This window comes from Dermacentor andersoni, chromosome 2 (genome assembly GCF_023375885.2).
Source record: "Dermacentor andersoni chromosome 2, qqDerAnde1_hic_scaffold, whole genome shotgun sequence".
In the NCBI taxonomy this organism is placed as follows: domain Eukaryota; kingdom Metazoa; phylum Arthropoda; class Arachnida; order Ixodida; family Ixodidae; genus Dermacentor; species Dermacentor andersoni.
The window spans coordinates 174,026,148-174,041,905 of NC_092815.1; the positions used below are offsets into that span (position 1 = coordinate 174,026,148).

At 43.0% G+C, this 15,758-nt stretch overlaps 1 protein-coding gene across 2 annotated transcripts in view; it reads left to right on the top strand.

The window, feature by feature from the left end:
• The first annotated feature begins 221 nt into the window (after positions 1-221).
• The window catches only part of LOC126540873 (uncharacterized), a 42,771-nt gene continuing 27,234 nt past the window's right edge, over positions 222-15,758 (top strand). For both annotated transcript variants that reach the window (XM_055076023.1, XM_050187701.2), the window contains exons 1-2: positions 222-374; positions 14,095-14,350. In XM_055076023.1, the coding sequence (XP_054931998.1) occupies positions 14,221-14,350 (130 nt within the window). In that variant the 5' untranslated portion in view covers positions 222-374; positions 14,095-14,220. The remainder of the gene's footprint in view (positions 375-14,094; positions 14,351-15,758) is intronic.

Here is a 15,758-nt window from a genome sequence, read left to right on the forward strand (position 1 = left end):
TCACCATTTTAATATTATTATTATTATTATTATTATTATTATTATTATTATTATTATTATTATTATTATTATTATTATTATTATTTAGTAGTAGTAATAGTGGTAGTAACAGTAGTCTTACAAATGCACGAGCTCAGTAGACATGACCCATCTCGTGTCAATTCCAAATGTAATGTTATTTTCTGTTGATTGAATTTCAGTTTCAAAATGCAGCTAAAGGCACTTGCGCTCAAACCGAATAGTTAAGAGTGTGCTGTCTTGCGCAGAGAAACAAGATTTCTGCCACTGACCATGCAAGAGCGCCAGCATCGAAAGCCGCCAGCGGAAAGAGTACTAACCTTAAGACTCAAGATTCGCGCCCGGGCGTAGCAGAGGTAAGATTCGTCTTTCTGAATTTCCGATGAATATCAATAACTCGTTGCTCCTGCCCTACACGTAAGAAAATTTCGTCATTTTGTGAAACATCATTACATTGCATTTTAGTAAGTAAGCTTCACGCGGTATACTGTAAGGAAGTACGAATTTCGATTTAGTAAGTAAGATTCAAGTGGTATACTGTAAGGAAGTACGGATTTCGATTAAAGGGATTTAACAGCATTTACGTATATTACTTGAAGATCTACCGCATCATTCGGTTCAATACTACTCATTGTACTTATTACGTATCTCATATATCAACCTTGAATAATTTTTCCGTCGTGTTGATCATCCGGGATGACCACATTGTCTGGATGTTTTTCTACTTCAAGCGTGCGAGTTTTGTGTGTTGACTTTCAAGCCGCCTGCTCTTTAAAGCTACCGGTAATTTAGGAGTGGTAGCTCAATGTCTTTGGACTTCAGTGTCACACTTGGCAAGAATTTTCGCGTACCACGATGACCTCCATACTGTAACGCACGTGGAACCCGCTCAGTCAATAGTCTTCAACGGACACAAACAAAACTTCGGTCCTTAGAACGTTGCGAGCAAAGCATAGCTTCGTCGGCTACATCTTTCATCATCATCATCATCATAATCATCATCATCATCATCATCATCAGCCTGGTTATGCCCAATGCAGGGCAAAGGCCTCTCCCATACTTCTCCAACTACCCCGGTCATGTACTAATTGTGGCCATGTTGTCCCTGCAAACTTCTTAATCTCACCCGCCCACCTAACTTTCTGCCGCCCCCTGCTACGCTTCCCTTCCCTTGGAATTCAATCCGTAACCCTTAATGACCATCGGTTATCTTCCCTCCTCATTACATGTCCTGCCCATGCCCATTTCTTTTTGTTGATTTCAAATAAGATGTCATTAACTCGCGTTTCTTCCCTCACCCAATCTGCTCTTTTCTTGTGCCTTAGCGTTACACCAATCATTCTTCTTTCCATAGCGGGTTCCATTGTCCTCAATTTAAGTAGAACCCTTTTCGCAAGCCTCCAAGTTTCTGCCCCGTACGTGAATACTGGTAAGACAAAGGTATTACACAGTTTTCTCTTGAGGGAGAATGGCAACCTGCTGTTCATGATCAGAGAACGCCTGCCAAACGCACCCCAGCCCATTCTTATTCTTCTGATTATTTCACTCATTATCCGGATCCTCGGTCACTACCTGCCCTATGTAGATGTATTCCCTTACCACGTCCAGTGCCTCGCTACCTATCGTAAACGAACATTGTTAAACTACGCGAAGAAACGGACCACAGAGACAGCATGGGACAAGAACGGGCGCAGACTTAAAGCTAATGTTTATTCCACAAAGACCACATATAAGTACACCGCCGACATACACCACTGCGCGTATGCGAAAAAAGAAAAGATAAAAGAAAAGAAAAACCTGGTATGTGCAAACCGCGACCTACCTACGCTCGTCAATAAACCTCATTTAATCAATAAAGCTCATAAACCTCAGGTTTATTGACGAGCCTAGGTAGGTCGCGGTTTTCTTTTCTTTTTGCGCGTACGCGCAGTGGTGTATGTCGGGGGTGTACTTATATGTGGTCTTTGTGGAATAAACATTAGTTGTAAGTCTGCGCCCGTCCTTGTCCCATGCTGTCTCTGTGGTCCGTTTGTTCGCGCAGTTTAACAATGTTCGCCAATATGTACCAACTCGCCCAACAACAAGTTAAGACTGTTAAACATTACTTTAGTTTTCTGCAAATTTATTTTTATACCCACCCTTCTGCTTTGCCTCTCCAGGTCAATGAGCATGCATTGAAATTGGTCCCTTGAGTTACAAAGCAAGGCAATATCATCAGCGAATCGCAAGTTATTAGCTATTCTCCATTACCTCTTATCCCGAATTCTTCCCAATCCAGGCCTCTGAATACCTCCTGTAAACACGCTGTGAATAGTATTGGAGAGATCGTATCTCTCTGCCTGACGCCTTACTTTATCGGGATCTTGTGGCTTTCTCCATGGAGGATTACCGTGGCTGTGGAGCCCCTATAGATATCTTTCAGTATTTCTACATATGGCTCGTCTAAACCCTGATTCCGTAATGCCTCCATGACTGCTGAGGTTTCGACAGAATCAAACGCTTTCTCGTAATCAATGAAAGCTATATATAAGGGCTGGTTATATTCCGCACATTTCTCTATCACCTGATTGATAGTGGGAATATGGTCTATTGTTGAGTAGCCTTTACGGAATCCTGCCTGGTCCTTTGATTGGTAGAAGTCTAAGGTGTTCCTCATTCTATGTGCGATTTGTAGGTTTGATATTTTGTAGGTAACGGACAGTAAGCTGATCGGTCTATAATTTCTCAAGTCTTTGGCGTCCCCTTTCTTATGGATTAGGATTATGCTAGCGTTCTTCCAAGATTTCGGCATGCTCGAGGTCATGAGGCATTGCGTATACAGGGTGGCCAGTTCTTCCAGAACAATCTTCCCACAATCTTTCAACAAATCTGCTGTTACCTGATCCTCCCCAGCTGCCTCCCCCATCGCACAGCTCCCAAGGCTTTCTTTATTTCTTCAGGCGTTACTTGTGGGATTTCAAATTGCTCTAGACTATTTTCTCTTCCATTATCGTCGTGGGTGCCACTGCTACTGTATAAATCTCTATAAAACTCCTCAGCCACATCAACTATCTCATCCATATTAGTAATAATATTGCTGGCTTCGTCTCTTAACGCATACATCCGATTCTTGCCAATTCCTAGTTTTTGCTTCACCGCTTTTAGGCTTCCTTCTTTCCTGAGAGCATGTTCAATTCTGTCCATATTATACTTCCCCATGTCAGCTGTCTTACGCTTGTTGACTAACTTCGAAAGTTCTGCCAGTTCTCTTCTAGCTGTAGGGTTAGAGGCGTTCATACATTGGCGTTTTTTGATCAGATCTTTCGTCTCCTGCCATGGTTTAATGGTATCCTGTCTAACGGAGTTACCACCGACTTCTATTGCACACGCCTTAATGATGCCCATAAGATTGCCGTTCATTGTTTCAACACTAAGGTCCTCTTCCTGAGCTAAAGCCGAATACCGGTTCTGTAGCTTGATCCGGAATTCCTCTATTTTCCCTCTTACCGCTAACTCATTGATCGGTTTCTTATGTACCAGTTCCTTCCGTTCCCTCCTCAAGTCTAGGCTAATTCGACTTCTTACTATCCTATGGTCACTGCAGCGCACTTTGCTGACCACATCTCCACATGATGCCAGGGTTAGCGGACCTTGCCGTCCACATCTTGTATGATGCCAGGGTTAGCGCAGAGTATAAGGTCTATTTCATTTCTAGTCTGGTCATTCGGGGCTCCTTCCCGTCCACTTTCGGCTGTCCCGCTTGCGGAAGAAGGTATTCATTATGCGCATATTATTTTGTTCTGCAAACTCTACTAATAACTCTCCCCTGCTATTCCTAGTGCCTGTGCCATATTCCTCCACTGACTTGTCTCCAGCCTGCTTCTTGCCTAACTTGGCATTGAAGTCGTCCATCAGTATAGTGTATTTTGTTTTGACTTTACCCACCGCCGATTCCACATCTTCATAGAAGCTTTCGACTTATTGGTCATCATGACTGGATGTAGGGGCGTAGACCTGTACGACCTTCAATTTGTACTTCATATTAAGTTTCACAACGAGACCTGCCCCCCTCTCGTTAATGCTATAAAATCCCTGTATGTTACCAGCAATATTCTTATTAATCAGGAATCCGACTCCTAGTTCTCGTCTCTCCGCTAAGCCCTGGTAGCACAGGACGTGCCCGCGTTTTAGCACTGTATATGTTTCATTTGTCCTCCTCACTTAACTGAGCCCTACTATATCCCATTTACTGCCCTCTAATTCCTGCAATAGCACTGCTAGACTCGCCTCACTGGATAACGTTCTAGCGTTAAACGTTGCCAGGTTCCGATTCCAAAGGCGGCCTATCCGTGGTACTGACGTGATGTCAGTATGTCCGTGATTTCCGTGATGTCAGTGATACTGACTTCTAATCTCGTGATATGGCCTACTAATATGCGCAAAGGAAGATTCGGCACGACAAAACCCCTTCGACCTGTTTGTGATACTCCTGATACGTGGTTGATCAAGATAATGTGCTTCACATGGCAGCAAAGGTACCTATATGGAGACAGTTCTGCAATGTTAATCATCGCTTAACCATTGCTTATACGGTGGAGTCTCATTCGCCAAACAGAACAAAGAGATAAGAAGTCTAACTGTCACCTTCACCGTGTTCATGAACCTGACCTTGACATGTGTGTTGGCCTTTAAGACAACTTTCATAGCTGAACAGCGGTGAAAATTGTACAAGCCAAGTGCCTCAGTGCAATGGATTCTTTTCTGGATATTTACCACCAATGTGTCTTAGACAACAAAATTAAAGCGTTTTGTTGGTAGTACAATACGTATATATAACTGAAAGTACCAGCAGAGAAGCCACATAATACAGAGGTGTGCTGTCTTCATTACAAAACTCCAACCTTCGACGACGACATGGATGTTTGAGACATGCTAGTAAGCAGGGCCCGTTTAGCAGGTCGCCACCAAAAGTGACTGCTAGATCCTTAGTGCATGGTTGTCGCCCCAGGTGGTGGCTTCACTTTGTCTCACTGAAAGTGAAATAAATCTTGCGTTGAGAACACACCGTTTTATTACCCACATGTGTGCCATCTTTAATAAAATTCAGTTCTACTCGCAAAATAGATTTCTTTGTATGAAAAAGCTAAACGGCAGGCAAACACAAAAATATTTGTGATTTGTACGGCTTGACATTGCCTTTCCTTTGCTGGTCTAAAGTTTTTGGCTTTCCTGTGGTAAGTTGCTGTCAGAATGCCCTGTCTGCAGATCACGAGAACTTCGATTCAAGATTTAGTTACAGTATTGGTTAATTTGTTATTCAATTTTTGAATATTTTATTTCCGTCTATGTAGATGTATATCTGCTCATAAGAATGCACACCCGAAAGTATGATTTCATGAAATATTAGACCTGGGGCGCTATACCGTAAAATTATTCCAAACTTTTCTATTTCACTCTGCAATCAGCCCTCCGCGATTGGTCAAAAACTTTTTTGGACCACCCCCACTTTACCTGTCTGTCACATGACGTCACAACACCGCAATAGCTCCCAATCTGATATGACGTGTATACACTGATTGTGCATGATTTGACCGAATGAAGGAAAAATAATTATTTCTCATTGGACGCCTTTTCGCCATTATCCCTCGGCTATTGGTCAAAAGATTTCGGGCTGCACCCACTTCACCTGCCTCTCACGCGACGTCACAAAGAGGCAAAAACTCACGGCGTCAAAGTGACGTGTACGCGTTAAAAAAGCATTAATATCCCGAACAGATCTGAATGTTCTTCTGAATAGCCGCAGGCTGGCCCCTTCCGAAAAGAATAAAAGATGGCTGCCCCCGATCGCTGAGGCACTGGCTACTTGAACCTGCCGGAGAGCATGGGTTTATTTGCATATAATAAAACTATTTGCGTGGGCGTATAACGTTTTGGAGAACTTTCGGCACGTTTAGGACCTCGTTTCGCCAACTCTTTTTGCTAAGGATCAGTTTAAGCGTCATACTTGAGCTTCCGTTGCATGCTCTGCGGTAGTCGACGAGCCACCGAAAGTTAAGTAAGAAAAAGCGGACCAATCGCAGACACCGGCACCACCCTCTTCATCCAGTTATCTATATTCAGTGCACTGGCTCGGCCCCATCGAATCCCTCTCCACTTGAGCGTGATCCTCGCATCTTGTGAGCCACTTAGATAAGACAAGCCGGTCAGTGTAGGCAATGTTTTTCGTTTTTCAAGAAAACAACAGTGACCTATGAACGAGGAGAGCGTTTGATTTATTTGTTCAGACAACACTACGGATGACCGCCTGATGCTTGCGTCGGTGGTTACGCAAATTTGACGTCAGGAGATTGGAATAAAAGCATATTGGAATAGTTATACGCCCCTTGGTGCCCATATTTTCAAAAGAGTAAGAAATGACGTTAGAGCGACTTGAATGGCACTGTGAGTGTAGCGCTTTTGGCCTATATGATATGTACTGCAACCCTAGTACTCTCAAAGGCGCCTCGAGGTATGGATCCTACACGCAGCAGGGCTTGAATTTAGGCTTTCTACCATGGAGTGCAGCACAGCGCCATTCCTCGGCTAAAGAAGACACCGAGCTTCAATGTTGTCCGTCGGTGATATTATAGTGAGGCAGTTATTTTCAATGAGGAGTTGTTAGTGAATTGCACTAGTACTCATGTATTCGATCCGAGGCCGAGAGCATCTGGTCACAAAATTTTCACTCATGAATCATCATCTAGTGCCATTCGACAAGCAGTTATTGCTAAAGTCAGGCGATGGCGCTGCAATTCACTTTCCCGAGTGAAAATAGATTGTCCAATGCAGGAATACTCTAGAATGCGGGAATTAGTATCGTTGCTGCAGCGATATAGGTAACGATGCCAAAGACCAAATTCAGCATATGAACAAGCAAGCAGCTATAGCAAGGCTACCGGTTCACCGTTATAGAAGCTCGCTTCCAAGTCAGTCTTCAATCCTGCATCGGGAACATTCGGATCATGGTTGCTTACCGAGTGACAGAGGGCGCCACGGCAAGTAGCACGAGATCGAAGAAGCTATCGGCAGTGTGATAGTGCTGCCACTGTTGTGCGTTCATACCTCCACACGTAAACGCACGATGAAATTCAATAGTGCCAAATTACGGCAATGCCACCTGTAAAAAACTAGAGGGCACAATGATTGGAAGTAAGGCTGTGAAACGTCCGCCATTTAATACGACGCTTCGTATTGACCCTGTCTGTGCAAGCGCCTGTCCAAGATTCAGTTCGGTTAAGATGCAGCGCCAGATCTGCGAAAGCAAGAGTGTGTGTGCTCCAACCATCTTGAGGGAAGTGCGGATTATAAGTGCTAGACAAGCCCTTGATATTAGAATTCGTTATGCTCATCAAGAAAGCTTGCGCTTTAGTTAGTTGGTGCATGGTCATTAGAACCAAAGCCGCGAACGCGAAAGCGATTGCAAAAGGATACAGAGACGGCGTTGTAACTCTCTCAGCAAGCTTCCAGACAATACGGCACGCTACTCTATGGAGAAGCTATTGAGTGATGACGTAGTGAATAATATCTGCAATACATGAAGAATTATCAAAACCTCAAACTTAACTTCCAGCAATAAATAAATTACAAGTACCATACTCACGTCATAAACCCAAAGTACCGCTCAAGATATCAAACTAATTTTACGTAGGCCCTCAGGGTGGAGAAAGATTAAAGAATGGCAACATTTGTTATCCACCTGAGAGTAGCGTAAAATCACCAAGAAGACCCAACACGGTTTTCTCAAAAAGAACGATTGGTAGTTGAAGAAAAATTTGTCGCCCCGAAACTGAACGGGGTTCCTTCGTAGCGTTCTCTTTCAATAAGTACCACGGTCAGGCAACATTAATAACACATACTAGCCTAAAGAAATGAAGTTCTGAAGTTCGTGACAGCGTCAAAAACTCACAGAAAGTGACACCTACGGTAAAAAGATCACCTGTAAAGTTATGCCCCTTGACAGACTGATTTCCCCAGAATGCCGCACAGGCAGATTCCAAATAGTAGTCGTAAAATATACGAATTACAAGGACTCATATCAGAAAGAAAAGCTTTATATGTACAGATTTACAGGCTCGTTGAAATAATAGTGAGTCCCCTACCGAATTGTGTACACAGATGCGCAGTTGCGAACACGACTTGTGAAAGAGGAAGCGATGATGAGGCGATGAAAATAGAGAGCATGGTAAGGCCTGAATACACAATACGAAAAATAATGAAGCTAGTAGAACAAGAAGGAAACAGCGGCGCCGTTGGTAAAAGTGAGCGGTGGCGAAATGACTGCGTTTTAATAATGATAACTTTAGAGCGCAGTCCAAATTCTCGTATGTATAGTTCATTTGACTCACAACAGCTACAGGTAGATGTCGAAATTGATAATTTATACAGTCTAGCTTGGCTCACTATTTCCTTTTGTGAACTCTGAAAGAAATAAATTCCACTTTTTAATGGTGCTATAAATCGAAACGAAAATGCAACTATATTTTAAAATGTGAGCTTTACAATCCTCTCAACATTATTACAAAACTACTGGGCATTTTCCCGGTGGGATAGCGTTTAGTCATACCTGCTTTATTACACCTCAGCCCAGGCGTTGCAGTTCGGTGATGGTGTACAGGAATATTTTGATATAGGAAATATGTTTCCTTGTTATTCTTCTTGTGACTCACAGAGTCACTTGAAGGACATATGAAAGATGGCCATAGCACAACATCCATTATACAATTAATTCCATAGCTCTTTTTTCACATGGAAAGCAAGAACCAGAAGGCTAATACAAAGAATTTGGGCCCTCGCCATGCCAGCAGGTGTCTGATATATATCGTTACAAGTGGATAGACACGGACCAAAGAGTCTATTTGCACGGTATTTACACTGAAGAGAGACCGCCAGGCAGAAACTCGCTCGTGCTAATAGCCCAGACACTTCATCGTCTTTATCATGGTGGCTCGCCTCTTGAGCATCTGTCGATGGTATCGTAATGCTACTCCCCGACGGCAAAAGCGCCGGCTCGGTACGGTGAGATATCTAAGTCGCGTGGGCAGTTGTAGGGCATGAGTCTGCCGACGTTGACAATATCACTGCTTGTCATAGGGGTGGATGCAGTGGCTAGAATAATTTCATAGGTGACATAGGTCACATGGCGGAGCATGCAATATGAGCCTATGTAACAGGAGAGTAGTTTTTCACAAAGTCCAACTTGACGAGACGGCGACCAAAGCAACACGAGTGTGCGGGGCGAAAAATGGACGCTACGGTGACAGAGGTCGTAGCGATACAGCTTCTGTTTATCTATACACACTTGCAATATATATATAGGATTTCTTGAAGAGCACGTGACCTTGGATTCAGAAAGGCACCTGACTTAGTTCAAGATCACGTTGTTTGCGTTTTGCTGTGGAACAGTTTCATTCTAATGCATATACGAAGATAGATCACCCTGCTCCACTGGAAAATCTAGAACTAACAGACATTTGCGTGTTATGTGATGGCAACGTGAATATAGTATATGAAAAGTTTGCTGCTGTCCAAGTACAATAGCAAAAAATATGAGATTTCAGCCTCACGTTATCGCTTACTACGGTAACGGTGAAGTCAGACGTACAAGCCATCTAAGATGATACTGACCATGATGTAATTTGCAGGCAGATATGAAATACAGTCGCAAAATAAACGGTCACAAATTCTGCATTTTTGTTGACGCCCACTTTCTGTGCTCTCTTTTTAGCTTATCCATGCTGAAATCCTGTAATGATGACAAACATAAAAGCTACTCCTTAGTAGGACATTGCGTTGTGTGGTCGTGAAAAAATATTTAGAAAAATACATTTACGCTTTGGTGATGATATTATCATTTATTTACATCCTCTTGGAAACGGGGCACGGACAAATAGTAACCTAGCCTGCTTGAGTTATCCCGGTATGCTAAACATGCTTTACGTGCTTTGGATTCTGTTCGTTCACCCTGCCTTACATAAAACATTTAACGTCGACACAGAAATCGGGAGAAGGTCCGCCATGGGGCGAACACGGGATGCGTGACCAGCAAAACAAACCACGCAAGAAGTCGAACACTCGTAGTGCCGAAATACTGAAAAGCTCAGATCCGAAACAATGACTGCTTGAGGCTAATTCATTAGGCGTGCCTGAAGAATAGAGGAGTACAGTAGGTCACTGAGCAAGGAAGATGCAAAGGGAAGTACACTGGAGGGCAAAGTGACGTCAAAGCAAATTAGCATGATTTCTAATGGCTGGGGTTGTTGAAATAGCTCGAGATTTACAAACCTCCTTGACAGCGCTAACTTCGCAATATCTTTATCAGCACTAGTCAGAATAATTAAAGATTGACCTTAGAACTTAGTACTGTTTTAAATGATAGGTAATGTAGGTTTGCCATGAGAGAGTTATAAAAATCTCACGATAAACATGCGTATCGAAATCGACATTAATCCGTCGCGGATGGCTGTGCGCGACCAGCCCACAGCCATAGCTTGCGCAGCGGGGCCGCGGGTTTGAATACGGCCGTGGCAGTCACATTCCGATAAGGGCATAATGCAAAAACTCCAGTGTGCTGTGCTTTGGTTGCATGTTAAAGATCTTCAGAGCGCGAAACGTGACTCAGAGTACTCCGCTATGGCGTCTTTTATAACACACTGCGCAGTTTCGGGGCGCTAAATACCACAGTCAATGATACATTCGACATATTAACTGCGCTCCGGTCAAGCTTCGGTGGCTTGTTCGGCCGTTCATTGGCAAAAACCTTAAGAGTTTGGTCCACAATGTCTGTCACGGCTACAAACCGCTAACTGTCCAGGTGCACTCATAGGTCTTTCTTTTTTTTTCAAGAAAAAGAAACTTTGTTGTTGCAGTATGTTAAATTACATTGACCGTCAAACGACAAATTCCAAAAGGTAATAATATCAGGAAACACTCGCGGTAAATAATGGCATCAAACTGGCCGATAGAACCCGCCTTCAAAGCCAGAACAAATACACAAATTTGCTCTACGAGAAGTCAAGTAAAAAGTCGAAAAATGGTTTTCATGACAAGGCTTACTACAAAACAAAAGATTACGATTTCCACGATCAGTACGTAGATAAATACTGTGCTTATGAAAGAATTTTGTGAGTGTGAATGCTGCAGCGCCGGCTGGTATAAGACGCCTATACATATCACATAATCTGCGGCGTCTCTCTCGCTCATGATGCAGTAAAGAATAGCGTGGGTTACTTTTGTGACTTCTTTTGTCTAAAATAATATAAAACCAAAATTAAGAACGTGTTTCTATTGACAATATCAGTAAGCTTTTCCATTTCTGCCTGAAGAGAGAGTGGCCATGTTCGCAACGTTGTCAGTAGGGGATTTATTGTCGTATACATTAGAGCTCATTAAAAACAATTTTTCAGTGATTTGAGGGAATTGGTAATACTTTATAACGGATATAAAACTACACTCAAAAAACCAGCATGGATAGATATGACACAGCATCAGCTCTTAGCTAACAACTGAAAGGTTCATAGACGCACGGACGCACACATGCAAGTACAGGGAGAGATGTGTTAGCCAAGCTTCGTTTGCTTTTCATAAAAAGGGAATGCTCTTTCTGCAGGCGATATTTTCTTCACTTAGTCTCAATCAGGGAGCTACATCAACTCAAATCAAGTGTATAGTTGCACTCGTTTATATAAATGAATGCGGCAACAAACTATATTTGTGAGCTGAGCGCTGGTTGAATGAATTTATATGGGTCCGTTCTGGTTTCCTTATGATCACAGTGTTATGTCCCATATGGAAGTCACTACACTGACAGAAACCTTTCGTGTAAAACTTTCTGACGCCAGAATATTTTATTGGTTGTTGCTACGCCATAAGTAATAGCTCTACATTCTCTCCGTGTTGTTTGTAACAGTTCTGAAGAGAACGTATAGCGGTTTTGGTATAATTGAGAAAAAGAAGGCACATTTCTGTACCAAATTTTAGACAGAATACCAGTAAACAGACGCTTACACAGAAAAAGAAGTAGATGGGACAAGCGCTAGATTTCCAACTCAATATTTGTTTGCAGAGTATTTTACACACAGCAAACGGTCATTCGCATCAGCAGCTGTGCCAAAAGAAAACAAGAATGACAATGGATAAGAGGAAACTCAGCCCGAACGTGACAATAGAGAATTTCCATCATCATCGTCCGCCTATTTTATGTTCAATGCAGGACGAAGGCCTCTCCCTGTGATCTCTAATTACCCCTGTCCTGCGCAAACCAATTGCAACTATTGCTTGCGAATTCCTTAGTTTCATCACGTCATCTAGTTCTCTGCCATCCTCGACTGCGCTTCCCTACTCTTGGCACCCATTCTGTAACCCTAATGGTACACCGGTTGTCTAGCATGCGCATTACGTGACCTGCCCAACTCCATCTTTTTCTCCTCATGTCAATTAGAATATCGACTGTCCCCGTTTGCTCTCTGATCCGCATCGCTCTCTTCCTGTCTCTTATCGTTACTTTCTTCGTTCAATCGCTCTTGGCGCGGTCCTTAACTTATTCGCGAGTTCCTTTGTCAACCTCCAACTTTCTGCCCCATATGTTAGCACCGGTGAATCTATTGATTGTACACCTTCTTTTCAATGATAGTGGTAAGCATCCAATCAAGATCTGGCATTTCCTGCCGTATGCACTCCAAACCATCTTTATTCTTCTGCAAATTTCCTTGTCATGGTCAGGGTCCCCTGTGAGTAATTGCCCTAGGTAGACGTACTCCTTCACACACTCTACAGGCTAACTGGCGATTCTGAACACTTGTTCCCTTGCAGACTTTTAGTATAACGTAAAAGGCTTGCGGTAGCGTTAGCGTGCTACTCAACGTTAACGTTAAGATAGGCTGCATTGTGTGTCACAAGCTAGTCTTTAATAATAGCAGAATGGAGCGGCACGCTAACACTAGCGCAAACATATACGGGCCCATTTAGATGTCTGTTCAAATGGGTTTAAGGCGAACACCTTTTGTGGAGGTGGATGCCGTCTTCACTCTTTGAAGTGCACACGCGCATACTGCTCTACGCAATTAACGCACTTCGCTTTGTTTTGTCGCACAGAACGGAACATCTCTCGGCTTGATTTCTGAATGTATCATTTGAAACTGGCGAATAATAAAAAAAATTTGGTACAGGCTCTTTCGCGCCATTCCACGTGGATGCAGCAAACATCAACATGTAAAGTAGCTCGTTAAGCATACTCCACCGCTAAACGATAAAATATCTCGACAGCAGCGCCCATTTGCCACCAGTACGCCACTGTCGAAACATCACTACACAAATCTGAAGTAGTGCAGGCCGATGACTCGTTGATCCGAAGCGGATGGTTCTCACATCGACGGGCGCCGCCATGTTGTCCATGTTGTCGTACGTAAAGCTCTCCTTGCGTGCGTTCGTGTTGAACGCTAACTCCCGGAAATGGCTTCTGTATATACGTAAGAGCTTCAGAACTGTGTATCTACGCCCCATGCGCAGTGAACAGCACGCAACGCTAACTCCTTGAGCTTACTCCTATACGCTTTACTAAAACTGCCTACTTAAGGTTTTAACTTAAGGGTAGTTGGGCCACGAAAGACTTGTGAGGGCGCCATTATTGTTTAATAGGAAAAATAGAATAATTACGTAGATAAAAAGTTAGTCTGATAGTGTCTTCACATTTATTTTGTACAGAATGACGGTGTCCATGGGCTAAGTTGAATGCGGGAAACGATTTCTGAATAAACTTAGTTGTAAACGACTAGCGCTTGGCCCGTTTACTTCTTTCGTTCTGCTATCGTCCATTTGCTCGCTTCTTGTGTATTCTCGCGCACTTACCAACTCGCCCAACAAGAAATTCTGCTTTGAACGCAAGCCTGGCATAATACATGGCGAATTCAATTTGCCTTGTTTGTTCCTAGCTTACCTTTCTTTTTAACCTAGGACAGAAAAGAGCCTTGCGTGGAGTACGCATGTTACATGTCTTTCTGTGAAAGCCTTGATAGTCGTGTTCAGCCACTTTCTACGCGCCCTAATTTAGTTTTGGCATCGCAGGTGAGACGGCATCAGAAAAATCAAATAGAGAAGAACGCGAACGTGAAGAAGTCTTCGTCTAAGTCCCAAAAAACAGGCGAGGAAAAAAAACCTGCGAATGAGCCAGATACGGAGCGCACTTCGCAGATGATGTCAGCCAAGCTCAGCAAAACAGTCAACCTGACTGCTGTAAGCATGGCCCTCATCAAGATGCGTCGACGTCGTAGGATTGTGCATTCTGGAGCGAGTACACCGAATAAAGGTGTTGGGAGCCCAGGTAAGTTTGTAACATCGCGAGAAAACGTAGCGCAATGCTTGCTTTCAATTTAAAGCTTAAACACCGTGTAACAGTTTAGGCCTACACGGGAAAAAAGATACTAGAAAGTAGTAGAACGAACGTCTTTTGTTTGCCTCCTGTATCATTTTTTCATAATACCAGTTGCGACCGAAACAGTACAACTTCCCTTCTGTGAAGAATTTGGAGCAAGAATATCCTCCAAATTGGAAGCTTACACAGCAGTAGCAGATGAAAATGGCAGAGATCTACAGGGCACAAATTATGTCATCTACAAATAACTTTCAGTATATAAGGCTGGGCTTTCTGAGAGATATAAAATGTTCTAAATTGGCGGATCCATTTGTCTGAGAGAATGAATCCTTTATCAGAGCGTGGAACTTCACTAGACAACGAACAAGGCCTGCTATAATGTCAACGCTGCGAAATCACTTGTAATTTTGATGCCCCCTCCAATTGAACTAAGTCATCGCCACTTCTTAACTACATCATTCTTTTTACTGAAATTGCCATAAATGCAACTTTATTTTTCTTTGTAAATGCGTTCGCACTATGAGCAAACTGAAATTGTCTCACTTGTTAGGACTCGTCGAGCTTTAGCGAATCGCTTTATTTTTTTTTCTCTTATCAGCTTCCCTTTATTTTGAAGAATACTGCTCAATCTCCAAGTTCGATTATTGTAGTAAATCTGCATGTATTCACTCTTCAGGAATATAATGCCCGAGTTATTGCCTGTCGAAGCCACGCAAGCATTTGGAAAGGGATTATTGATTTTTTTCTTCCCTGTGCATCATGCGATGCCCAACAATTATTTCCTCGTATAGTAACGGGCCGACATTTACAACTTAGGCATTTGAGGGCCATAATTGGCGGCAATTCTCTCAAACAAGAATGCTTTGCTTGTGCAAAAGTCCACTCTACGTGGCATCAGATATTTCTCGATTCAACACACACTAGAGCTACCTGCTGCGACATTCGTTGTCAATTGTAGCTCTTTCTTGAGGTTTACCTACCGCTTTAAGCGACGGCCTCTCGAAGGAAGCAGAGTTGCCAGCCGTGATCTTACAAAGGCAAGCCCTTCAGGGAATTGCTTTACTTCCATCTTAGTAGAGTGGCACAAAAGTTGTCTGGAGTGCTGCCTTTATCAAAAAGCCCTTCAACACATTTTTTTGTACAGAGCCAATCATGACCAATAATTGGCGAGTAACAGCCGCACACTATAACATAATAGCTAGACACAATAGCTAGACATAACAGTTGGAAATCACGCATAATATGAGCAACGTTTTCACATTCACTCTGTAGTTACTTCGCAATCTGGTTGCAAAATGGGGCTTCACTGAATTATTCTCAGTCACTCACGGGAAATTGCTCAAACGTTTCGAATGCA